At 36.9% G+C, this 26,418-nt stretch overlaps 1 protein-coding gene across 2 annotated transcripts in view; it reads left to right on the top strand.

The window, feature by feature from the left end:
- Window positions 1–24,061, top strand: part of CAPZA3 (capping actin protein of muscle Z-line subunit alpha 3) — a 41,271-nt gene extending 17,210 nt beyond the window's left edge. For both annotated transcript variants that reach the window (XM_086711839.1, XM_025930707.2), the window contains exon 2: window positions 23,758–24,061. In XM_086711839.1, coding sequence (XP_086567965.1) covers window positions 23,758–24,024 — 267 coding nt within the window. In that variant the 3' untranslated portion in view covers window positions 24,025–24,061. The remainder of the gene's footprint in view (window positions 1–23,757) is intronic.
- Window positions 24,062–26,418: the final 2,357 nt, after the last annotated feature.

Below are 26,418 nucleotides of genomic sequence, written 5' to 3'. Positions count from 1 at the left end.
GGGATGCCCTGGAGTTTCTGGCAAAGGAACAGACAGTGCAAGACTTGACATTAGACAGCCCATTTACATCTACCCCAAGATATGTGATTCTGGGGAATGCAGTGCATTTCTACCATTAATATTGTAGCACTAGAAAATATTATAGGCATCCCTATAGCCAAACACAAAAATATGTACAATAACATTTTAAGCATATTACTAAAATATGGCTCTTACATGCTGAAGCCAAAAGGTGTTTGAAATGACTATAGTTGAGAAAATATCTTACGGACTCAGGAGAACACAAGAGATTCCCTTCCAACCCATCTGCCATGGCCATCCATCTAAATCCAGAGTTAAAAATGTATGTATGCTATCCATCAAATAAAACTAGTCCCCTCTTCTGCGTTCCTACGCCTTCTCCTGGGAAAGTGACCATGGAGAAGTTTCACATGATGCCAATAGTAAACTCTTTTCAAAGGTCTACAGAACATGAGAATATCTAAATCAAGATAAATTTATCTACCATTGGTGACACAAAACATAAACCATTGTTTGTAATGTTTTATAACATCGGATTTATGACAGACAGAATTTACTTTTCATCAATGTATTCTACAGGTCATTGTTCTGAAAACACTGCTGTACCAGGAACTGTAGAATTTGAAAGGTAACATGAGTGATGATTCCTGTTCTCCAAAAGCTTGATGATGCAATGCTAAGGAAACAGGAAGAATTATATGTCATATAATTAGTGTCCTTATAAAGAGTGATAGTTATTACTATTTAATGATGATACATCAGACTTTCAACCATTCAGAGATGATCATTCTAACAGAGCATGTTATTGAGAAATTAGTATCTTTGCTCTTTGCTCCTACAGACCCAAACAATAAAAAGAATGAAAAAGTAGTATTTTTAATGAGACCAGAGTTTTGAATTCTGGAATCCCTTGGCCTAGAATTAATAGTTTTTTTTTTCTGATTCAGATGCAGAGAAAGTGAATTAAGTTGGCTTATCCCTGAGTGGCAGGAAATGACAGGTTTTGTGTTTTGAAGGTAGAGACAAGTGAGGCTAACTGAAAGTCTGGCAGAAATACACTATTTCTAACACATGGCAAGAAGTGTCAGGAACACGGATAGGACTGCTTATGCAACCAGAGGAATTAGTCCCAGCCCCAACTATGTGATTGAAATTGGACATTCTACCTTTCTTGCATTTAGGTGTCCTGAATCCATGCCTATCCAGTTCATGAAAATAAACTAAGGTCCAGTTTACAAGAAATGTGAATTTTAAAAGACCCTTCCACTGACTTATTCTGTGATCTCCTAGACAGCTTATTTTCTATTTTTCAGTCTATTTTTTTTTATAAAAACAAGAATATTCCTTCATTCGGTTATATTTATATTCCTTCATGCCAAACCCCATGTTAGGCACTAGGAGCACAAGAAAAAAGTAGGCCACTTTTCCTGTTTCTGAGTAGGTCTCAGCCAAGTCAAAGTTACTGGCATATAAAGAACTAAGTACATAACAAGCAGAATCATAAATGATGCACTGGGAGAGAACAGAGAGTAGCAAACTTTCCCTGGCAAAGTTAGGGGAGACTTGTATAGTGGATGCTGTCACTACTCCAACCAGGGCACACTCCTCCCCCCTACCATCAGGACTAGACCCAGACCGATGCCAGGAGACCCTAGCCCCTTGCACGAATTCAGGACAACTCTGCATCATTGTACACAAACAGGCTGTGAGCGAGATTTGCTTTGAGGAACCCTGGTTCCAACCAAAACTGCTTTCCTCGTCTGCTCCCCACAGGAGCTGATTCCAAAAGGACTTTCCAGTAAACATTCTGCAAGAAAATCTCTGTCTCAATTTGCTTTCTAGAGACCTCATGAAGGTTTGGCAAAGGAATTGAGACTCAAAGGTTTACCGAGGGTTTGCTAAACAAAGGTGGTGACAAAATTGGTTTTACCTAAGCCCTGTGGTCCTAAAAAATAAAGATGGTTAATCCTCCCAACCTTTTGTTTTCCAAAAACCTCCACCCTGTTGTGCTCCAGGAAAGGGCTTACTGCAAAGAACCACCTTTTCAATCTGACTTGGAAGACGCTCTTTCTCCGGACTCCCAGAAGACTCTTGCATGACTCCCTTGTTCACATATGACAATGCCAGACACCAACCCTCAGCATTCTTTTTTTTGCCTCATAAATGATCAGCTAAACCACTTGTCCCTCCAGAACTGGATTGACAAAGAGATAAACTTTCCTTGTTCACTTGACTGATTCCTTCTTATTACAAAAACCCAACCTGTAAAATTATTCCACTTATAACTTCCCTATTCTGCTCTATAAAATATAAGACAAAGCCACTCTACCGACACACTGATCCTCAGATCTGGGGTGCTCTTCCTTTGTAATATTCTAAACAAAATCAATCTTCCTACACATTCTGAGATTTTTGCCTTTGGCAGTGAAATGAATACAGGCACAAGAAACATGATGAACAAAGGCACTAAGTACGAAAGGACCTGGTATTGTCCAAGAGACACTGGAAATTTGATGTGGCAGGAATGTAGACTTGTGGTTGGGACCAGAGTGGATGACAATCAGCTAGGGTAGACTGAAGCGCCTGGCATGTTAAACCAGGCATTTGATCCTTACTATGGGGAAACTCCAAAGGCCTTTTTACAGTCCTTTTTGGAAGTAAAGAGTTTTGGCCACCAGCCAGGGGAGAATAGGTCCTTTAATGGACAAAAAGGCTTTAAAAGTTGTCATCAAGAGAACAAGGTCTTCAGCTCACAAATCTTTAAAATCCTCAAAAGCGTTTTGGAAAACTGTATATCTACCTGTAGATTTATGTATAAGATGCACTTGAGATTTTTCATTAAAAGTTTAAACAGTTGCTTGTAATTTCAAGTATGTTGTAAATAGTGACATTTTGGAATGAAATATTCATATCAAGTTTTAAAAAGTATCCAGAAGAATCTAAATAGTCTAGATTTATCTAAAACCTAAGTGAACAAGCATTTTGCTAATTTTATATAGTTCCTTTATCTTCTTGAACTTGTGCATTTTATTTCACCAACACATTTCAAAGTAATGTAATGTATTTTTATGCTAGAAAGGCTTTTACTGGAAGTCTTTTACATTAGAAGTTATAATACGTCTTTGTTACAAAAATATGTATATATTTTTTCCTGTAGCCATAGAGTCTAAAAGTTTTTATTTTTCTTCTATAAGAAATTATTCAAAAACATAAATATATTATAAATGAATGATTTATTATTAAAGATAAAAACAGAATTTATTGGAAAGTCACCTCATAATGATATGGATCAATCTCATTTATTTCTAATTAGTTTACATATGTACGAATGACAATTATTGCTAGAAGAGAGAGGGTTCAGCATAAAATCTATTTTTATTTCATGGATATAAGCTACGAACAAACAATCAGATAAGTAAGTGGATAGGAATCAAAAGATTTTTTTATAACAATGAACAATATCACTCTGTTCTTTAAATTCTAATGAATTTCTGGAACACCTAGTTGGCTCAGTCAGTTAAACGTCTGACTTTGGCTCAGGTCATGATCTCATGGTTCATGCGTTCAAGCCCCGCATTGGGCTCTGTGCTGACAGCTCAGAGCCAAGAGCTTGCTTCAGATTCTGTGTCTGTCTCCCTCTCCCTCTGCTCCTCTCCCATTCACGCTCTCTCTCAAAAATAAATAAAAACGCTAAAAAATTTTTCTTTAATTCTTCCAAATTTTATAGCAAAATCGCATGGTAATCTATTATTAAAAAATATTTGAACACTGTATCAATTCATAACTTGTTAGGTAGCCCTGCTGTTGTATTAAAAGCAAAGAATTAGAAACCAACTTATTTACAAAGGCTTTATTATAGGCACTGACACTCTCAGTTTCTTGGAGGAGCACAAAGGCTTTACCCAGATTCATTCAAAGACTAGCCTTATGTGTACCTCTTTCACTTGAAGGTATTTTATTAATCCAATGTACTCAGACAGGGAGGAGGAAATAAAATATTAAATTCAATACATCTTTGTTAATGCAACAATCTTTTTTGACAGTATGGTTTTATCTTATCAAAGCCTGGGAGCTGCAGAGTTAACTCATTTACTTTGTGGAAAACGTCCAGCATACAACCTAATTAGCAAAACAAACCCACATGATCCAACCAATCAACCAGATCAGCAAAAAATCAAACTTCAGGTTTTCACTTCCAATAAAAGTGTTATCACATATTTTTAGAAATATAAAAATTCTGTGAAGTTAATTAGAAATCAGATCTTATAGATTACTAAAAGTAGTCATTAAGACTAAATGTTTTCATATCTAATGTAATTTATCCATATTCTAATAAGTTGAAAACATGATAATATGACATAAATTTCTTAATTTGCAAGCCCATTATGTGTAAACTTATGAGTTATTTATGAAGTGAAGAGTATGATATAAGGCATAGTATTCCTTTGGTAAATGTGTACATTTGGTGTCTAATTAAATAAAAACTCTATATAAAATACAATCAATCCAGAATAAAAATTCCCTATGTATTTCATGAAAGAAATGTTATGTACTGCTAAAAATTACTTAGTCCAAAAATATTTTATAGACAAAAAAGATTAGCCTGACAAATGAGAATAAATATTTTATGAAAAGAATTGAGAAAATAAGTTTAACTATATTAGTAAATGATTAACTCCAGTCTAAAAGAAATCGTATGTGGGGGCGCCTGGGTGGCTCAGTTGGTTGAGTATCCAACTTCAGCTCAGGTCATGATCTCAAGGTTCGTGGGTTCAAGCCCCGTGTCGGGCTCTGTGCTGACAGCTCAGAGCCTGGAGCCTGCTTTGGATTCTGTGTCTCCCTCTCTGTGCCCTTTGCCTGCTCACATACCATCTGTCTGTCTGTCTCTCTCTCTGTCTCTCTCTCTCAAAAGTAAATAAACATCAAAAAAAATTAATAAAAAAATAAAAACATATAAAATGCACATTTACAGTTTTAATCCAGTATCTTAAAATTTTTGATAATGTCTAAATAATTTCCAGTTACACGTAAAAGAATCAACAATCCAATTTTTAATCCTTTAGTTCTTCATTATTGAGCTAATGTCCTGGCTTGAGGATGACTATTGAAAATAGGGAGTGCCTGGGTGGCTCAGTCAATTGAGCATCCAACTCTTAATTTCAGCTCAGGTCATGATCTCACTATTCACGGGTTTGAGCCCCACATCCGGCTCCACATTGATATTGTGGAGCCTGCTTGGGATTCTCTTTCTCTCCTCTCTCTCTCTGTCCCTCATGCTCTCTCCTTGTCTCTCTCTCTCAAAATAAATAAACTTTAAAAAATCTAGTTGGAAAGAATCGGTTAACTTTAAATGACAAACCTTGTTCTCAAGACACTCTTTTTCAAGAACAATGCAGTTTCCCACACCACTCAGGGCAATAGAAAAAGCAAAGTCACTTCCTTTATCCCACCCTGCAATGTACCTGAATTTAGAACATGACAACACAACCAACCTTCAAATGTCCTTTTGCTTAGAGCCCTGGAATCTTTTACACCTTGGGAAAATGTACCATAGTAAGATTTGGGTGAAGGCTATGTCTTTGTTTCATAGAATGGGGGTATAACTGTTAGGAAAAGAAAGGTGGTGAGAGAAAAATCTACCTGGATATGCAGGAAGGTTCTCCTCAGATAGGTTTTAAGAAAAATATATATGGAATTTGAGGATCTAGAAAATAATTCCCTTAACTGTCTTTGCAAACTCCCAAAGTACTCATAGTGCCGTTGGAAGACTGTCATCAGAAGGCTCTAGAAATAGAAAGCAAATCATGAGAAAATGAACAAAAGCATGAGATATCTGGCAGAGTGTTTATGTCTTACTCTATGTCACAAAAAGATTTTGCATACTTGCTTCTCTGTAATATTTCCATGAAAGAATAGAAGAAGTCCATTTCTTTCTGCCCCAGACAAAAAAAGAAAAAATTTGTAATTAAGGGTCATTACTCGCAATCATTTCAGATATGAAATAAGAGGGTCACCTTGCTCCCAGCTGAACAGTGACCAATCTGTACCACTGAGTTTGCCTCTCTCTTTTTTTTTAGGTTTTTATTTATTTATTTTCCAGAGAGAGAGAGAGAGAGCCCAAGGGTGGGGGAGGGACAGAGAAAGAGGGAGAGAGAGAATCCCAAGAAGGCTCTGCACTGTCAGCACAGAACCTGATGTGAGGCTTGAACTCATGAACCGTGAGATCATGATCCTAGCCAAAGTCAGACACTTAACCGACTGGGCCATCCAGGTTGCCTGAATTTGCCTCTTAAGACAAGGATAGGATGGGGTGGGCAGTAGAAGTGGGGTGGCAGCAGACCTCCGGGGGGGGAGGGGAAACAGGGGGAACATCTTCACTATTCAATCATTTGAAATAGCTCCAAGAAAGTAAACTTTCCCATTGTACAGCTAAAAACCACTACAAGCAATATCAGCTTATTATATAACACTTTTGATAGGAAAATTAAAGGAACTTTATTAAAAAAAACTCTTTAGGCTGATATCTGCTTCCTAGACCTCTGGATATTTCACGTATTGCCACATGAAGGAAAGAATTCATTTAGGACCTACTAAGTAGGAGTCCCTCTTTGACTAACAATTTATCTCAATGAGGTGATACATAATGTTATATTTTTTAATTTTTTTTTACATTTATTTATTTTTGAGAGACAGAGTGAGACAAAGTGAGAGTGGGGGAGGGGCAGAGAGAGAGGGAGTCACGAATCGGAAGCAGGCTCCAGGCTCTGAGCTGTCAGCACAGAGCCCAATGCGGGACTCGAACCCACAGACTGTGAGACCTGAGCCAAAGTCGGATGCTCAACCTATTGAGCCACTCAGGTGCCCCAATAATGTTATATTTTTTAAATTGTTATATATACAAAACATATAAATAAAAAAGAAAAGGGTATTAATTTTTAGACCTACTTTGAATTTTTTAAACCTAAAAATTGAAGAAAAAGAAAGAAGGTAAGTTTCTAAAGAAAGTCTAGTAGGAAACTGCTTGAGTGCTTTAATTTCCATTTTAAAAATTAATCTTGCAACATTTTATACAAAATCTTATAATTGGTTCCACAGTTAATTAAAATTTCATTAGTGAGCAGATATGAAAAGCACAGCTTATTTGAAGTATTTATTATTCCTTCTTGGATTGTTAATGAGTTAAACCCTCAAGTGCATCTGTATTAAAGTCACCTTCCTGCTCATCTATCTACATTCTCAGAAAGTAATATGTGAAAACCAAGAGGGCTTCATATATTTGGTGCTATTATTTTTCCTGCCTAACTTGAGGATGTAAATTTATTCCATGGTACTTTCTGAAAAATTAACTACTGTTTCAGCTATCATAGTCTTTTCCAGTCCAGTTATTTTAATAATTAAGATTCTATTTGAAGTTCATTTTCATTTCAGCATATTATAATTTTTGTCAACATTTTTTTTCTTCATTAAAAGGTTGGTTTGGAGTCACGTCAACAATATTAACTGTCCTAATCTGTATACTCTTCACGAAATAAGATGCTATTTCATTCTCTGGAGTTTGGTTTGTATTTCATAATCTATTTAAAACAGATTTAAAATCACTGCTACAAATGTCATGTGATTTTGAAGACACTTGGGATATTTCTTAATTGCAAATGTCCTACTATGAAATTGATTAAATTATCTGTGAAGTAAAATGAAGACATACAGATAGTAGTAATAGTGAATATTATTAATATCTACTTCTATATTCGGAAAAGCATGAAAGCCTTCCTTAAGGGTTTAAAATATTTCCTATTATGAAAATTTCTCATTTAATTTATTACAAGCCAATTAAAGAAAACTATTATAACTATGAAAATTAGAGCAGACCAATTACTGTAAATATACATTTTTCTCTTGCTGTAGCAAGGCGAATTTTTCCCACCTGAAGTGGGAATAAGATGTTTTCATGAGGGGCGTGAAATTTTGGGAATTCTCCTATCTTTCTACAACAAATAGCTATGTAGGCATCAAATCCTAAATTAATTTAGGGACAAATACAAAGATCAGAAAAGGGAAGGCTCTATATTAGAATGAACCACCTGAAGTTACTGATATTTGACCACCGTGGAGGCACAGAATTGGCAATTTCATAAACTTCAGCCTATAAAGTCAATGTTTATTTATTTATTTTGAGAGACACAGAAAGTGAGCAGGGGAGGGGCAGAGAGACAGGAAGAGAGAGAAAAGCCCAAGCAGGCTCCACACTGTCAGCACAGAGCCCCATGTGGGGCTGGAACTCACGAACTGTGAGATCATGACCTGAGCCTCTTGATGTTCATTTTTAATCCGATTTTCTGTGGTTTTAGACTATGTTCTCCATAAAGAAGTTCTGTGGCAGTGTCTACATTGTTATGCAAGAAGAGTGACAGGTGCTAATGCCATGTGGACAGGAAACTTTGTAGTTCTTTGTCATTGATTCAACCAGACAAGCTCTGTTTTTTATCTTTTTTTATATAATGGAGTTCCCAGTAAACATTGTTTATAAAGAAAGAGACCCACATTTCTAAAAAATTTTAAAAACATTAAAAAATCACAGATAAACTCCAGTATTACAAAACAAGAGAGTGAAATGAGAGTATCATAAAAATACAGAGGTGATCTCATCCAACACCCTCAACTTTAAAGGACACTGAGGTCCTGAGAGATTAAGGGTTTTCCCAAGGACCACAGTGCTAGTCAATGGTAAACACACTACAGACCCAACTTATTTCAATTCAAGTCCAGTGTTCTCTTCAATATAGCATTTGACAATATTACTGCCTTATAATTATAACCCAACCCTTTCATTTTCTAGGCTGTATCTCTCTAGTTCCCTCATCTATGCTTTGTGACCTATGCTCTCCAGATACTCCCTCACCCTCATTTCTTCTGACATTCCAACTTGTCAAGTTTCCTACTAATGAAAGTTAGCCAGGTACCAGAGCATAAGCTGATTTTGACCAATGCCAAGTACAGTGGGACCACGCCCCATTTGTTCCAGGCACCGCAGTTATATTTTTAGTCTAGCATTTCATTAGTCACTTTATGCTGGAAACCAAAGTGTCAGATGTTACTTTCCAGACCATCCCAAGTTTCTGCCACTTTAAGAATTAAAGAGGCAAAGACTATGAAATGTCACCTCAGAGCCCAGAAAAGAAAACCATAATGAGGGTGAAATGGAGCATCCTGGGTGAGAAATGGACTGTATCATCATAACAAAGCTCTGTAGGAAGTCCTAGTTATCCTGCAGTAAAGCACAGTCAAATCGTGCAGCTTGAAAGATAGAAATAGCAGACCACTTTTTTAAAGGAAGGAAAAAAACAAAAAGCCCTGTTGTTTAGTACTGGTGATCCAGCGTCTTTATGGGAAAAAAAAAGTACAATCTTCAGCTAAGTGAACTAGTCTCAGAATGGGGGGGAAACAGTTATAAAGTCCATTTTAAAGTCTGTGGGATATAGAGATGGGAAAAAAGCTCTGACTACCCAAACTCACCTTTTGTGTGAATACATATTTTGTAAGGCCTAATGTCAAGATTTTAAATGTATATCAAGGCTGGATCTGCCTTGTGTATTCTAAAGCACAAAATACTAATGACTTTGCATGGGACCATGCAGCTACTACAGAAAATTGAAGTAGCATGTATCCAAATTTCTCTCTCTTTTCAGCTCAGGGTCATGATCCCAGAGTCAGGGATCAAGCCCTACACCACATCAGGCTCTGCACGGAGCATGGAGCCTGCTTAAAATTCTCTTGTCTTCCCCTCTGTCCCTCTGTCCCCCTCTCACTCTCTCTCTCTCAAAAAATGAATAAACTTAAAAAAAAAAAAAAAAGAATGTATACAAATTTAAAATGAAACATACAGCAACCACAAGAAGTGTCCAAGCAAGTAAATTTGCTCTCACAAAGGTACAAGGTTATTTTAAGACCTGAAGAACCTTGGGGCACCTGCTTGGCTCAGTCAGTTGAGCGTCCGGCTTCGGCTCAGGTCATGATCTCACGGTTTGTGAGTTTGAGCCCCGCATCAGGCTCTGTGCTGACAGCTCAGAGCCTGGAGCCTGCTTCAGATTCTGTGTCTCCCTCTCTCTCCGCTCCTTCCCCCACTCATACTCTCTACCTCTCTCTTTCTCAAAAATAAATAAACAGTAAAAAGTTAAAAAAAAAAAAAAGACCTGAAGAACCTAAACAATTTATCAATAAAGCTGAGGCACACTTACCAATGTACAGCACAGTATACTTCAACAAGGAATTGAAATCACATTTCCCCCTGTGATTTGATAGTGTGATGATATGTCTTTTAAATTTTAACTATGTCAATTTTTATCGCCAATTTGTGTGAAATTGTTACAATAACAAACCTTTTTTTTCTTCACCACCAAAAACGCCAGTGCCATTTGGATGAATATGCTTGCCTATCCCATTAATTGATATATTAAAACCTCACAGATACTTGTATCAGTTTCCACTTTTCTGTTTTCCTTTTCTTAAATCCTTACCATATATTTTTAAATATGTCACTTTAGGACATTGTCATAACTCTTCTTTGTCAAAAAGTTTCTTTGATGAAGAAAATAGTTATTTTCCCGTAGGTTAACATCAGAATTTTTGCCAAGTTCCCCCCTAAAAATATATTTAATTTTTTTTTAATGTTTATTTATTTTCAGAGAGAGAGCACTTGTGCACAAGCAGGGGAGGGGCAGAGAGAAAGGGAGAAAGAGAATCCCAAGCAGGCTCTGCTCTGACATGGGGCTTGATCTCATGAACCGTGAGATCTCAATCTCATGAACTGTGAGATCATGACCTGAATGGAAATCAAGAGTTGGACTCTTAATCGACGGAGCCACACAGACACCCCTAAAAAATTATTTTTTAATTTGATCAAGAGTCTGTTAAACCTATCATTGAGTGTGAGGAAAATTATTAGTTGTTCTGACATTTGTGAGCTCTTATCATTTTCTAGACACTATGCTATGAGCTTTACAAAAATTTGTGACTTGATATACTCACAAGAACTCCTAGCAAGTATCATTATTATCCCTAATTTATAGATAGTGAAACTGAACTCAACAACTTTAGGCAGCTAGTAAGTGAAGGAGCCAGAATCCAAGCCTGGGCCAATTTCATTTCAAGTCCATGTTATTAGTTATCATGATATACTGCCTTCTCATCAAGTACTACAATATGTATATCTTTCCATCTATTCAAGAATCCTTATATATGCAGCAGTTAAATGTTATAGGCTTTTTTATATTTCTTTATATTTCTTAAGTTAATTCCTAATTTCATTCTTTGTTCTATTGCAATTATGAATGAAATTCCCCTGTTATTTCAGCTAAGTGGTCATTACATTGTTAATAATTATTAATTTTACAAAATTTTCTTAAATCCAATAACGTTAGTGCGATTACTTAGTTCTAGGATATCTACACAAAAAATTATATCATCTACAAATAGTGATAATTTGTCTCATGCTTTCAACACTCTAGCTTTTACTGTTACATGTCCAATTGCATTGACCTTCTGTAATACTATTAAATAAAAAGTGCAAAAAATAATTTAATGGAAAGAGAAGGTCTTTTGATTCACCATTAAGAATGATGTAGCTTTGAGGACCCTGGGTGGCTCAATGGGTTAAATGTCCGACTACGGCTCAGGTTGTGATCTCACAATTCACGAGTTCGAGGATTCACGAGTTCGAGCCCCGTGTGGAGATCTGTGGTGACAGCTCAGTTCCTGCAGCCTGTTTCAAATGCTGTGTCTCCCTCTCACTCTGCCCTTCCCCTGCTTGGGCTGTGTTTGTCTCTCTCTCTCAAAAATAAATAAACCTTAAAAACATTTTAAAAAAAGAATGATGTAGCTTTTAGTTTGAGACAATCTTTTATTAATTTTTTAAAGTATTAATTTCTTAATGATAGATACATTAGATATTATTAACTTCTTTTTAAGTGTCTGTTAATTTATTTTTCCTTGTTTAATCTATTAATATGAAATAAATGCATTCATATCAAACTATCCTTGTGGTTTGATACAAACTACTTACTCATGGTGAGTGTTTTTCACCATGGTGGAGTATATGAATTTATTAACATTTAATTTAGAATTTTCTTTCTAATGAAAAGTGAGATTAGTTGGTAATTCTTTTGTGCACTATCTTTTTCAAGTTTTGGTATTGTATGTGATACTTCATTAAATGATTTGCTTATTGAATCAATCAAAATACCAGCCAGAAACAAACATCATATAGTTAAATTAAGATAATTCAAAAAAAGATTAATAAAATGACAAAGTACAGACAGGTGAGCAGTAAGTAGGGGGAAACAAGCGACTAACACACCTGGGTCTTAGAAAGGAACGGTCACCAGAACCTGGAATGAGAGAGTAACCTGAAAATGGTCACTTTGAGAAAACCTGTGATCTTCATTTGGGATCGATCTCAAGCAGTGAGCTCCTCAGAAACAGATCCAAGGGAATAAATAGTGCACCCTAGCTTTCTTCCTTCCTCCTGTCTCCTGCTGGGTTTCCAGTTTGGTTGGACCCAGTCCAAAAGCAAAGGGCAGGGTGACCTTTGATGTAGTATGGCTGGGCAGAGGGCAGAGTGGAGAAGAAAAGTGGATCCGAGGAGCACACAAAGGACAAACAGCTCACACGGGTTTTAAGGGCTCTGTGGTGAAGCATAGGCTACCGAAATGAGTTATTCCTTGAAAATTTAAATGGATGATTTTCAAAGACTTTGTGACTCTGGAGCCTATATTTTCAAATAATTGGCCGGTTTTTAAATTTCTTTCCTGATGATTACATTAGAAAGGTTTTCTACATCTTGAGTAAATTTTAATACTTTTTCTTCAGAAAGTTATTCATCATTGAAATGTGTAAGTTGTGTGCTTTAATAAGTATGAAATCTTTTCTATCTACTCTTCATTTATTGTCAAATCCTTTCTCATTTCAAACTGAGTTTGTAGATTCCTTTGTAGATTTTCCATTGATTTGGCTTATTTTTAAAAACTAGTTCTTGTATATATTTATCAATTTAACTGTAACTCTTCTAATTCTATCTTATTTTTAATGTTTTTACATATGTGTGTGTGTTTATATACATAAAACCTACTTTCACTTGGATTCCTTAAATTTCATTATTTTTCTTTTATTTCTATCTTTTCAAATTGAATACTTGATTCATTTCTTTTCCTCTTTTTTTTTTTAATTTTCAAAACACATCAAAGTGTTTACTTCTGAGTATACCTCTGGCCAAATCACACAAGCTTTGATATGACATATTTATTTTCTTTGTTAAGCTGTTGAATTGTTGAATTTTTATTTGCTCTTTGTCCTATGGTAGTTTGTGGGGATGTTTTATATATTTATTTATTTTTATTTTAGAGAGAGAGAGCGTACCAGCTAGGGAGAGGGGCAGAGGGAGAGAGAGAGACAGAGACAGAGACAGAGAGACAGAAAGAGAGTGAATTCAAAGCAGGGTCCACACTCAACACAGAGTCCAACACAGGGCTTGATCCCATGACCCCGGGATCATGACCCGAACTGAAATCAAGAATCGGATGCTTAACCGACTGAGCCACCCAGATGCCCCTGGGGATGTTTTAAATAATAAAGAATTTTTATTAAAATTGTTATTAAGTTTTATTTTAGGTAACCAAGGAATATGGCCTATATGGTCCCTACCTTCCATGAGGTAACCATTCTACTGCACTTAATATTTATCATTTTCATTTTTAAAAATTTCATGGTGTATATTCTGTGTCTGATAACAAAATATATTACTTCCTTTTAAATTTATATAAATGATATGATACCGTATCCTTTTTATCCTTGCTTCTTTTTAGCGAAATTTTATATTTTTCAGATCCATTCATGGTTGCAAATAACCATAGGTTATTCATTTAGAGTGCTATAGAACTTTATACTGCATGTATGATCCACAGTTCATGCATCTATTCTTCTGAAGATGGACAGTTATATTCTCTTCAATTTTTCCAAGTATAAACAGTGTTGTGTAGCTCTCCTTATGCACATGAAGAAGAATTTTCATAGGGTACTTAGGTTATGCACATCTTCAATTTGGAAAGATATTACAAATTATGTTCCAAATTGATTGTAACAATCTCTGAATACTTTTTTTAACTTATTTTTTTTAATCTACATCCAAATTAGTTGGCATATAGTGAAACAATGATTTCAGGAGTAGATTCCTTAATGTCCCTTACCCATTTAGCCCAAGCCCCTCCCTCAACCCCTCCAGGAACCCTCTGTTCTCCATATTTAAGAGTTGAGTACTTTTTACCTTAGAAATGTACTGAGTTTTTTTTCCTCCCCCCCCCCAAAAAAAAAGAGGTTAGAGTGGGAGAGAGCCAAAGCATAAGAGACTCTTAAAAACTGAGAACAAACTGAGGGCTGATGGGGGGTGGGAGGGTGGGTGATGGGTATTGAGGAGGGCATCTGTTGGGATGAGCACTGGGTGTTGTATGGAAACGAATTTGACAATAAGTTTCATATATTTAAAAAAAAAGAAATGTACTGAGTTTTTGAGGTAAGATTTCATGTTAATAAATGCTCCTTTAACACTTGAAAAATATGTAACCTATACAATAAACCAGAATGATATGTTATTAAATTTCAGAGAAGCGTTTTAGTGTAGTACTTACATGAGTAGGCTCTGACTCCAGAATTTCAGGGTTCAAAGTCCAGCTTCTCCACATTCAAATTTTATGCCATGGGCAATTGAAGCTCTCAGCAGCTTAATTTTTCTGTCTGTAACTGGGGACCAGAGTAATACTCATGTACATGGTTATGGTGAGGGTGAAATGAGCTAATGAAGAAAGTGCTTAAAACAGTGACTGGCACATGGTTAGTACTCGACAAATATCAGCTTTATCATTATTATTATCATATCAAATTTACAAGGATCAGAAAGAGTGATGTAGATCAAGAGTAGGAACTCCTACTTTTTTTAAAAAGGGAGTGAAATTTTATTGCTTTGTTGTTGAATGTGGTAGTTAATTTAATACACGTCATGCAGGGGCACTTGGGTGGGTCAATAGGTTAAGTGTCCAACTTTGGCTCAGGTCATGATCTCATGGCTCATGAGTTGGGGGCCCCATCAGGCTCTGTGCTGACAGCTCAGAGCCTGAAGCCCACTTAGGATTCTGGGATCCTAATTCTAGGATTCCCCCTCTCTTTCCCTGCCCCTCCCTTGCCCATGCTCTGTCTCTCCATCTCTCAAAAATAAACATTAAAAAAAACTTAAACTAATGCAGGTCATGCAAAACTTTATGGGATTCACTAGCAAGAACAAACTCAATTGTTTCTCTTTAGGATTTCTTGAGACAATAATAGCAGAATAATGAAGGAAATTATGAACAGAATGCATGAAATAGGTGTACTGAAACCAAAGCAAACTAAACAATTATGATATTTAATGTAAATGGAAATTTTGGAGATAGGGATTGTATATTCTAATATTGATATCTTACCTTGAAATCTCCCATATCATTGTGAAACAAAATACAGTGTTTGAAAAGTTTAATGTCCACTGAGATATCATGTAAATGAAAATAGAAAGCAAAGAGTGGCATCATTAAATTTTAATTTGTGAATAGATACTGAATAATGCAATCAAAAGAAGCAAAAAATAAGTAAGGAAGCTAAATTTTCTTGTAAAACAAAACTAGCCTTAATTAAAATTAAAAATAACCTTAACAGGCTGTGGCTTATAAGAGGGACACACACATCCAATACTAGTAACTTAGAAGATAGGGCATAGACCCTGTCTTACTCCTTCATGAATACAGAGCAGTTTATTACCATTTTATCTGTGTAGGCATTACAATGAAACAGTAATAGACACAAAGGCAACAAAAGACATAGCGAATCTTATTTCAGGTGCCTATCTTGCAAAGATACTGAAACTTGACTGCACAGAGATGGCTACCAAAGTAGGATATGAGGCAGCACTCTCTCATTTGGTAGTACAGTTTCTTGAATGTATTAGTGTCTTATTGCTGCTATAACAAATCACCATAAACCTAAGTCTTAAAAAGACATACATTTATTATCTTGCAGTTCTAGAGGTCAGAAGTCTAAAATGGGTTGGCAGAGATGTGTTCTTTCTAAAGGATCTATGGCAGAATCTATCTCTTTGCTTTTCCCAGTTTCTAGAGTCTGCCTGCATTCCTTGGGCCATGGCTCCATATCATTGACTCTATAATCACATCCCCTTCTATGGCTTTGATCCTCCTGTTTCCCTCTTATAAGGACCCTCATGATTACACTGTGCCTACCAGGATAATTCAGGATAATTTCCTCATTTGAAAACCTAATCACATCTGCAAAGTCCTTTTTGCCATGTAATATAATAGATACACAGTTTTTAGGGATTAGGACACACACTGAGTCCCCAAAGTCCTTCTGTTCCACTCAAGGTGGGAGATACTAGAGTATGTTAATGAGAATAATCTAGTAAAAAAGAAAAAATGATGATGCCAGAGAAAGAAGACAAGACAGTAAAATCCTTAAGAAATTAAAGGAAAGGGGCACCTGGATAGTTCAGTTGGTTGAGCATCTGACTCTTGATTTTGGCTCAGGTCATGATCCCAGGGTCGGGGGGTTGAGCCCTGTGTCAAGTTCCATGCTGAGCATGGAGCCTGCTTAAGATTCTCTTTCTCTCTCTCTCTCTCTCTCTGTCTGTCCCTCTCCCCTGCTTGTGCTCTCTCTCTCTCTCTCAAATAAAAAAATTTTTAAAAAGAAAGAAAGAAATGAAAGGAAAGGAAGGGAAAGGAAAGGAAAGGAAAGGAAAGGAAAGGAAAGGAAAGGAAAGGGCACACAAGTATGCTTATTCCATTTTAGTAGTACTTGGCACAGTTTAAGGGCTTGGTAAATGTTTGCAAATACATGCTATTTTGAAGACCAAGTATTTATTTAGAAAATGCCAAAAGGCAGAGATTTGTGTTACATTTGCACTACTCATAGCAAAATTAAACAAAAGCAAAGTTATCTAGTAATAAGTTAAAAATACTACTTCAGAATCCTACTTAAAAGAGAGATATGAAAATATTTGAACAATAAAAATATAAACAAAACACATCAAAATTTGTAAGATATTACCAAAGAAATGTAAAAGAAAATATACTTTTCTGAATATATATAACTGATACCATCCTAAGATGGTAAAGAAACAAATTAAACCAAATACACTTGGAAACAGAAATGATACAACTAAGAGTGGAAACAAGCATGCTTGGGGGAAAGGAGACAAAAATCAGTAAAAAATGAGCACCACAAACAATAATTAGCTGGGAATAAGGAGTTAAAGCAACTGGCCTTCAATCATTCACTTCCTTCAAGAGGTGGAAAGACCCCCAGAGAAAAAGGCCAATGACCACCTTGTCACCCAGACCTCCAGGTAAAGAGACTAGAAATATTTGTTAGGAAGAACAGTACTTATTTCTGGAATGCCTTTATCAGGAAGTCTCAAGCTAAAGATTATTTAAAGCAAATAGAATCCAAGATGTAAGGGGTGTGATTCCTCAGAGAATGCCACTTGAGCTCTTCACCCAGGATATAAAATACAGGTGTTTCATAACTAAAACACTTTCACTGTGGCATTGCTCCAGTCAACCTCACATAGAGACCTCTCTATTCCAGATCAGAGGAGCATATTTGAAACAGGAAGGACCTCTCTCTGTTGCATCTGAACCTTTTGACTGCCTGTATCCTTGATCTTATTTGGTGAAATTTGTTACTAGGTAAGATTTCTGATTCATGTGAGTCTGATTTTTCAAGCCAATCTTGGACATTGGTAACTCATTAATCAACTGAAAAGCTTAACATCAATGATCAACTATTGGCTCAATTCAAAAAAATATTTAATAAATTTTATTTTAAAAAATCTTTTAAATTGTGACAAATAATCTCAACTATAACATTCATCCTGCTAGAAACCAAAGTAGCATAGATAACTATTTATAAAAAAGAATATAGTTATCAAATGGCCATTCCTTAAAGATCCACATTAATAAAATCAACGAGAAAAAATATAAAAAGTCATTATATAATGTGTATTTCACTGTCACAGATTCATTGTAAAACTTTGTAAAAATATCAAAGAATATTATATAGATAACAACAACTGTCCAAAATATTTAAAATTAAAACATAGCGCAAACAAGTCTATGAAGCAAAAACTGTTTGGATTCCAAAACCTAAAAAAGAAATACCACAGAAGGCCTTTTAGACTAATTTCAATTACAGAATGATATACAAGCATCCAAATATTATAAAAACCGCCAGTGATTTATCCCAATATTTTAAACTGATGCAGCATGAAGGAAGTAATTAACGTGACTCATCACATTAATAAGGGGGAAAAAACTAAAATCTTCTAAGCTTCTCAGTAAATGCCAAGAATGTATTTGACAAAATCCAATATTTGTTCTGAATTTTAAGTCTAAGACTAATGTCATTGGGAATTTCTTAACAGACCATCAAATATGTCTATTTCAAGTCATGTGTTTATATATTTAATACAAATTCATTGGAGTCATTCCTTTTTAAAAAAATAACAATGAATATCCCCCTTTTTAGCACTTCTGCTTAATATATGAATAATACTTGCAATTCACATATTAATATTATTGGCAATTACTATTCAAGCAGAAAAAGAAATAGGGATACAAACATAAGAATGAAGATATGATTGAACTGTATTTGCAGATGGCACGAATATGTATCTGGAAAGAAAAAAAGAATAAAATTATTACTAGAGACAATAATCCAGCAAGACTCCAGACTGTACGATAAACCAACTAAACTTAATTGCCTCTCTTTATAAAAATGATACCTGATTAGAATAATTTAGAAACAGAATTAATTTTACTGATAATAGAGGTCAAGATATTTAAGTGCCAGAATATTCATTTAATTTAGGTCATAAGGGTTTGGGGGTTCTTAACAGCATAATAGAATAAGCAATATATTAGAATTCTAGGTGGGGGAAGTTAAATATAGGAAAGATATCAGTATGTCTGGAGTTGTCATAGATAATAAATTAATGGTAATAATAAATAGCATTTATTGCTTACTATGTGGCAGTTATTATGGAAAGGACTTTAGTTGCATTTTCTGCTTAATCACTAATCCTATGAGCTAAATTCTATTCCAACCTCTTTACAGTCAAGGAAATGGAAGGTAAGAGAAGTCAAGTATTTGTCTATGTAGTAAGTGACAAAGGCTGGACTCAAATGACTATGCAGGATACTTCGGACAAATTGAAAAATTGTTAGTGAAGTTAACTGAGAAGAATAGGCAAAAAGTAGCAGTGCATTTTTTCTCTTAAAGACATTAAAAACACTGAACTCCTTGTACCAGATTTTTTAAAACTTCCCAGTGATAATTACATATTTGTATTTTTTGAGGCTAGCTACAAGTGGTGTGTTTGATTAAAAATTAAAATAAAGAAGTAATTTGTTAACATATAATTAGAATATGAGTTTCTGCCAAGTATCTAAATTGCTCTGGGCACTGAGCCCATTTCAGACCCATGTTGTCCACGACCTCTAACTGGCAGGTAGTCTGGGCCTCACAGGTGTGCCCACGGTGCAGGGCAAGGCACCGGATGAGGCCACGGCCATGCCCAGCTCAGTGCTGCTCTCTGCCAGGCTCTAGAGCTCACCACATCCTGGGGGTGGCCAGGGGAGGAAGCCTCGAGAACACATTTCCAACTTGGAGTTCTCTGCCAAAACTTCATACTTGCCTGAATCAATGTGTCTCATTAAAATGATTAATAATTCCTGGGGCACCCTGGTGGCTCAGTCAGTTAAGCGTCTGACTTCAGCTCAGGTCATATCTCAAGGTTCATAAGTTTGAGCCCCGCATCAGGCTCCCTGCTGTCAGCATGGAGCCCGCTTTGGATCCTTTGCTCCCCTCTCTCTGACCCTCCCCCGGCTCATATGCTTGGTGCTCTCTCTCTCTCTCTTCAAAATAAATAAACATTTTTTTTTTTAAGAAGTCTTTAATTTTTTTTAATGTTTATTTATTTTTGACAAAGAGAGAGCGAGAGAGCGAGAGAGAGCATGAGTGGGGGAGGGTCAGAGAGAGAGGGAGACACAGAATCTGAAACAGGCTCCAGGCTCTGAGCTGTCAGCACAGAGCCCGAAGCGGGGCTCGAACTCACGGACTGTGAGCTCATGACCTAAGCTGAAGTCAGACGCTCAACCGACTGAGCCACCCAGGCGCCCTATAAATAAACATTTTTTAAAATGATTAATATTTCCTGTGCTTTTTCTTTCAATTCTTTGGGCTGTATTTCATTTTATGAGTCTACAAAGCAGAATTATTCCCATATATCCTGGTTTATGCTGATTTGACCCTGTTTTATGATCTAATTTCTTATGCTTAAAGTACTCATTTCTACTTCCTCTAAACCTCTTGATTTTTTCAAAATTTTATTTGCTCAATCATTTTTTAATAAATACTTTTATATGTTGATTTTGCCTTTCTTTAACCTAATCTGTGTTTGCGAACAAAGATTTGTTTACCCCATTTTTTTAACGTTCTTAACATTCTCACTCTCCAGTATTAGCCTGCTCCTTACTTCTAACTTTGTGAAATCTCAAATTATTCATAATTCATCTATTCCATTTTGTAAATGGTTCTTTAACTTTTGGTCATGATGTGTATTCATAAATGTTTTTTCAGTATTATGTGTTTCTAACAATTCTTGATTTTTCTTCCTTTTATTATTTTAAGTATAAATATTTTTCCACTTACAAGTGAATTATTTTTCCCTCATGATGTGTCATCATGATGGTTGACAAAAGTCATAGTTGAGAGAGTAGTAAGAGAGAAGATAATACAACATAACAGGAAAAACCACAGGCTCTTTCCTCATTTCCTGTGTAGCTTTCTTTAAAAAAAAAAAAATGTTTATTTTTGAGAGAGAGAAAGAATGCAAGTGGTGGAAGGCAGAGAGAGGGAGGAGAGAGAATCCCAAGCAGGCTCTGAACTGTCAGCACAGAGCCCAACGTGGGGCTCTAACCCATGAACTGTGAGATCATGGCTTGTGCTGATATCAAGAGTTTGACGCTTAACCGAATGAGCCACCCAGGCGCCCCTCCTGTGTAGCTTTCTGTGGCCATCCCCACACTCACCCCAAGCCTTAACCTTGGGCAGGTTAATAATCCTAGCCAGGTGATAAAAATCCTCCCCATCTATACATCACACTCTCCTGTGATCAGTGTGATTTTCTTAAATATATTTATCATCCATTATTTTCATGAGAAATTATGTATTCTAAAACCCATGGTTGCTAACATCTATTGATTTAGGGCAAGCCACACCACATTTATGGCGCAGGATAGGCAGGGCATTGGTCAGAGGTTAAATCATTACAGGTGCGATCTGACTTTGGCAGTGGAACCAGCTAATGTTGAACTTCCAGCCAGCATTCACAGATGAATGTTAACATTTCTGAGTCTGAGACCCTGTTCTAACACTTCTCACCTGTCATTTATTATTATTATTATTGATATATACTTGACATATAATATGTTAGTTTTAGGTGTACAACATAACAATTCTATATTTGTAACTGTATTGCAAGATGATCACCACAATAAGTCTAGTTAGCAGCCATTGTCAGTTACAATTTTTTTTTTATCCCATGATGAGAACTTTTAAGATTGACCCTCTTACCATATTTCTATCTTTGGTTTCTCTACCTTTTTCTCCCCTGGCTCTAGGATTCTCCCAGTACATGGGGCCTGCTCACATCCTTCCCTTGTAATGGGGGACAAGTTGATGCTGGCTGGACCTGAGGCTTCCTCTAAATTGAGATACAGTTAGTCTCTGCTAGCCCCTCCTATTATCACTAAAACCTCTGCCCCAACTTCTAACTTACCGGAATCCTAAGAGAAAGGGAAGTCTACTTAAACTCTTTGATATGGATCCTGTAAACAGCATCATGACTTCTCCGATTCTTTGTTTTCTCAAGTTGAAGAGGATGATATTCTGGATTGATTAGAATTCCAAAGGGTAACAAAATCAATCTTCCGAACTCAGGTATCAGAGTTGATTCTCCCAATGTCATGCTGTTTTACCCTTCTGTTTGTTTCTTTAGGAGGGCCTAATCAAATGGAAACTTTCACCTTTGATGGAATTATCCTATGTAAGAGACTTAATGTTCTGGTTATTTATTGCTCTGTAACAAATTACCCCCAAAACTTAGCAGCTTAAAGCAATAACCAATTTATTATGTTTTATAATTCTGTGAGTCAGTGCTTTGGGCAGGATTCCACTGGTGATTCTCCTGCTCCATATGGTACTACTGAGGTCATCTGTTAGTATTCAGCTGTGCCAGAGAGTCCAAAACAGCTTCTCTTACACTTCAAGAATGTCAGCAGACATGGCTGGAAAGCTGAACTCAGTGAGGACTGTCAACCAGGTCACCTACATGTAGCCTTTCCAGCATATCTGGGGTAGTCCTAAGTTTTCCATGGTGGCTGAGAGCTCTTAAAGAGAGTGTTCTCAAAGAAAGGAAGTGAAAGCTGACATTTTGTTGGCCTTGGGTAGACACTGGTGAGGGTCACTTCTGCCATATTCTATTGCTCAAAGCAGCCAAAGATCCACTCAGACTCAAGTGGAGGGGAAGTAGGCTTGTGGTCCTCCTACTATAGGCAGTATAATTGACCAAGGGGCCCAGGTACTGCACTTTGGAGTCCACATAGTGATTGAGTATGGTGGACATAAGGCAGACCCGTTCCTGAAAGACATAAGACTCCTTTGTCAGTAAACTATGGACCAAGGACTCCACAACAACTCTGCCAAAAGTTCCTTGGATACACAACAATCTGGAATGCATTCACCTTTCTCTCCCTCCCTTCTTCACTCAGTCAGACTTGCACTGGTGTCTGTATGTCTCTCCCAGCCTCTCCTGTCTCTGTCCCTGTTTCCTTTCACAAAGCCATTGTCTCTGATAACATTCTTGCACATTTAATGTTACCTTGGTTGTTAGTTCTCAAGGACTCATGCTAACATAAAATTTTACCACCCAGTAGGAGGAGGGTTAAGGAATTTGTGGCTATCTTCAATCACATCATTTCTTATTCCATGCTCTATCCCTGGAACCTTCTCAAAGTACCAAATTTCACCTACAGTGCATAAATACTGGCCTATAGATCAGACCTTGCCCACTCCCACCCCCAGCCACAGCCGCTTGAACCCCCGATCAACTCCCAATTCAGGCAACCCAATGCTGAGCTGAAGCAATCAGAGTGTCTTTCTTAAGAATTAACATTCAGTCAGTTAGCAATAGGCAGCTGCCGGAACCACAGCCCCAGAAGCCAGAGTCAGCACCATAACAAACCAAAACTACAGAGGAGCCCAAACCAAAAGCCTTGTAGAAGAAGCAAGTTTAGAGAGAAGAAAATAAGACACACATGCAGAAAGAAGAGGCAAACTGATAGACATTCCAGAAATACCGGATGTACTTCCAATTTCCGTGAGGAACTGGTATACATTGTACAAAGGAGTTCTGTGAAAACCCATTGAGTTGTTTCCCCCCAAAATCCATATGTTGAAATCCGAAGCCCCAATACCTCAGAATGTGACCTTATTTGGAAGTAGGATCATTGAAGATGTAATTGGGTAAGACGAGATCATACTGAAGTAGGGTAGGCCCTTATTCCAATATGATTGTGTCCTTACAAAAAGGGGGAGTTTGGACCCAGACACAACCACACAGGGACAACACCATGCAAAGGTAAAGGGAGAGATGATGCTTCTACAGGCCAAGGAATACCAAAGATTTTCAGCCAACCACCAGAAGCTAGGGGAGATTCTGGAAGAGATTCTCCCTCAGAGCCTTTAGAATATACCAACTGTACCAACAACTTGATCTCAGACTTCTGGCCTCCAGACTGTACAACCATAAATTGCTATTGTTTAGACCATTTGGTTCATGACAGCCTGGAAAACTAATATAACCCCTGTTATAATAAAACCCGTTTCCATTTGAGCTAATTTGACTGGTTTTCTGTTCCTTGCAAAGAAAAAAAAAAAAAAAGATGAATCAAAAGACCTAACTTCTATCACCTGTGCTCTGAACACAGCGAACACCCTCTGGCAGAGCCAGGATTCTTCTCAGAAAATTATTCTGAATCTCCTCCAGGACAAAGACAAATGAATGAGCAGAGTTTAAAAGTTCTCTTCTAAAGAGTATGTCAAAATAGTTTTAGCCTGAAAAACTTTAAAGGCAGATAAAACCAGAATTTCGCCTTGACAAAACAAACTCTCAATTAGGCAACCTTGGTATAGGTAGCTTTGGGTGACGCTATTTCCTCGTATCCCTTCCAGGATAAACTATCAGCCAAAAATAGAGTAAGCACTCATTTTTATATGGGATCACTATTCATAGCACAGTTAAGAAGCAGGGAATAGATACGAAAAATTTTTTGTTTTAGAAGAGAGGATTAGGAGTCCTCTCACAGCAATAATTAACTAGCAAGATCATGCTGTCAGCACGTTAAACAAAAATTATCTTTCTATCTCCCACAGCAAGCATGTGCATCCAGCTCACTCCAAAGTGGCTCTGAAAGATGAAAATATGAATTTAAAACAGGGAGGGGGCAGAGAAGGAATGAGAAGCAGGTACAACTTAACCACACATTAGCACTTCTAACTCCTCTGTCTGGGAGTAGTCATTAACCACCCTAAATTCCACGAGTCTAATGACTCGGAATGAGCGTCTATAAAAGCCACAAATTATCTAATATTGCCCCTGAGTTACTAGGTGTGGAGTAGCCATATATAAAACCTGACTCTTACATATAAAATATTGGCCTGAAAATCCCAGGCTTCCAAGGAAGTGGCAGACTAGGGAGGAATATACTACAAATTAATAAAATTATAATTTGGAGACACTAGCAAATGGCCTTTTTAAATATGGAGTACTCCAAAGTGCAGCTTCCATAGGAGAAAAAAAAAATTTTAAGTTTATTTATTTTGAGAAAGAGGGAGGGAGAGTGAGTGGGGGAGGGACAGAGAGAGAGAGAGAGAGAGAGAGAGAGAATCTCAAGCAGAGACTCCCTACTGTCAGCACAGAGCCTGATGTGGGGCTTTAAACTCATAAACCATGAGATCATGACCTGAGCTGAAATCAAGAGTCTATCACTTAACTGACACCCAGACACCTCCAGAGGAGAAAATTTTTGTTTTGACTTCAAACATGCTGATTGGGTTTCAAAAGATAAGCCTTCCTAAGCACTGACCTTTATGATACAATTTTATTTTATTTTTTTTCAACGTTTATTTATTTTTGGGACAGAGAGAGACAGAGCATGAACGGGGGAGGGGCAGAGAGAGAGGGAGACACAGAATCTGAAACAGGCTCCAGGCTCTGAGCTGTCAGCCCAGAGCCCGACGCGGGGCTCGAACTCCCGGACCGCGAGATCGTGACCTGGCTGAAGTCGGACGCTTAACCGACTTCGCCACCCAGGCGCCCCTATGATACAATTTTAATATTGTGTTTGTTAAAGACCAGGGCTTTCACTTAGCATCACACCCTCCAGTTCCATCCACGTTGCTACAAAGGGCCATATTTCATTCTTTCTCATTGCCACGTAGTACTCCATTGTGTATATAAACCACAAGTTCTTTACCCATTCATCAGTTGATGGACATTTAGGCTCTTTCCACAATTTGGCTATTGTTGAGAGTGCAGCTATAAACATTGGGGTTCAAGTGCCCCTATGCATCAGTACTCCTGTATCCCTTGGGTAAATTCCTAGCAGTGCTAAGTGAAATAAGCCATACAGAGAAAAACAGATACCATATGTTTTCACTCTTATGTGGATCCTGAGAAACTTAACAGAAACCCATGGGGGATGGGAAGAAAAAAAAACAAAAAGAGGTTAGAGTGGGAGAGAGCCAAAGCATAAGAGACTCTTAAAAACTGAGAACAAACTGAGGGTTGATGGGGGGTGGGAAGGAGGGGAGGGTAGGTGATGGGTATTTAAGAGGGCATCTTTTGGGATGAGCACTGGGTGTTGTATGGAAACCAATTTGACAATAAATTTCATATATTAAAAAAACAATTAACACGAGAAAAAAATAAATTTAAATATTTAAACAAAGAAAGAAAGAAAGAAAGAAAGACCAGGGCTTTGTTGTTTGTTTACAATAAACAATTGTAAGCCTTTTTTTTTTTTCTTTCCAGAAAGAAAAAAAATTTTGACTGATGGCTAGTCAGGCAGGTATCTGTAAATCTCAGGGAAATTTCCCAAGTGCCATGGCTTTCCAAGTAGAGATTTGTTTCTCCAAGTCTGAATCTTCTACTTCACCAAGTTGACTGTTATTTCATGGAGACTCGTCATC

This window comes from Puma concolor, chromosome B4, assembly GCF_028749965.1.
Source record: "Puma concolor isolate L17-30 chromosome B4, mPumCon1.1.hap2, whole genome shotgun sequence".
Classification (NCBI taxonomy): Eukaryota; Metazoa; Chordata; class Mammalia; order Carnivora; family Felidae; genus Puma; species Puma concolor.
The sequence above is the reverse complement of the archived record's forward strand: the minus strand, read 5'-3'. Positions and strand labels throughout refer to the sequence as shown.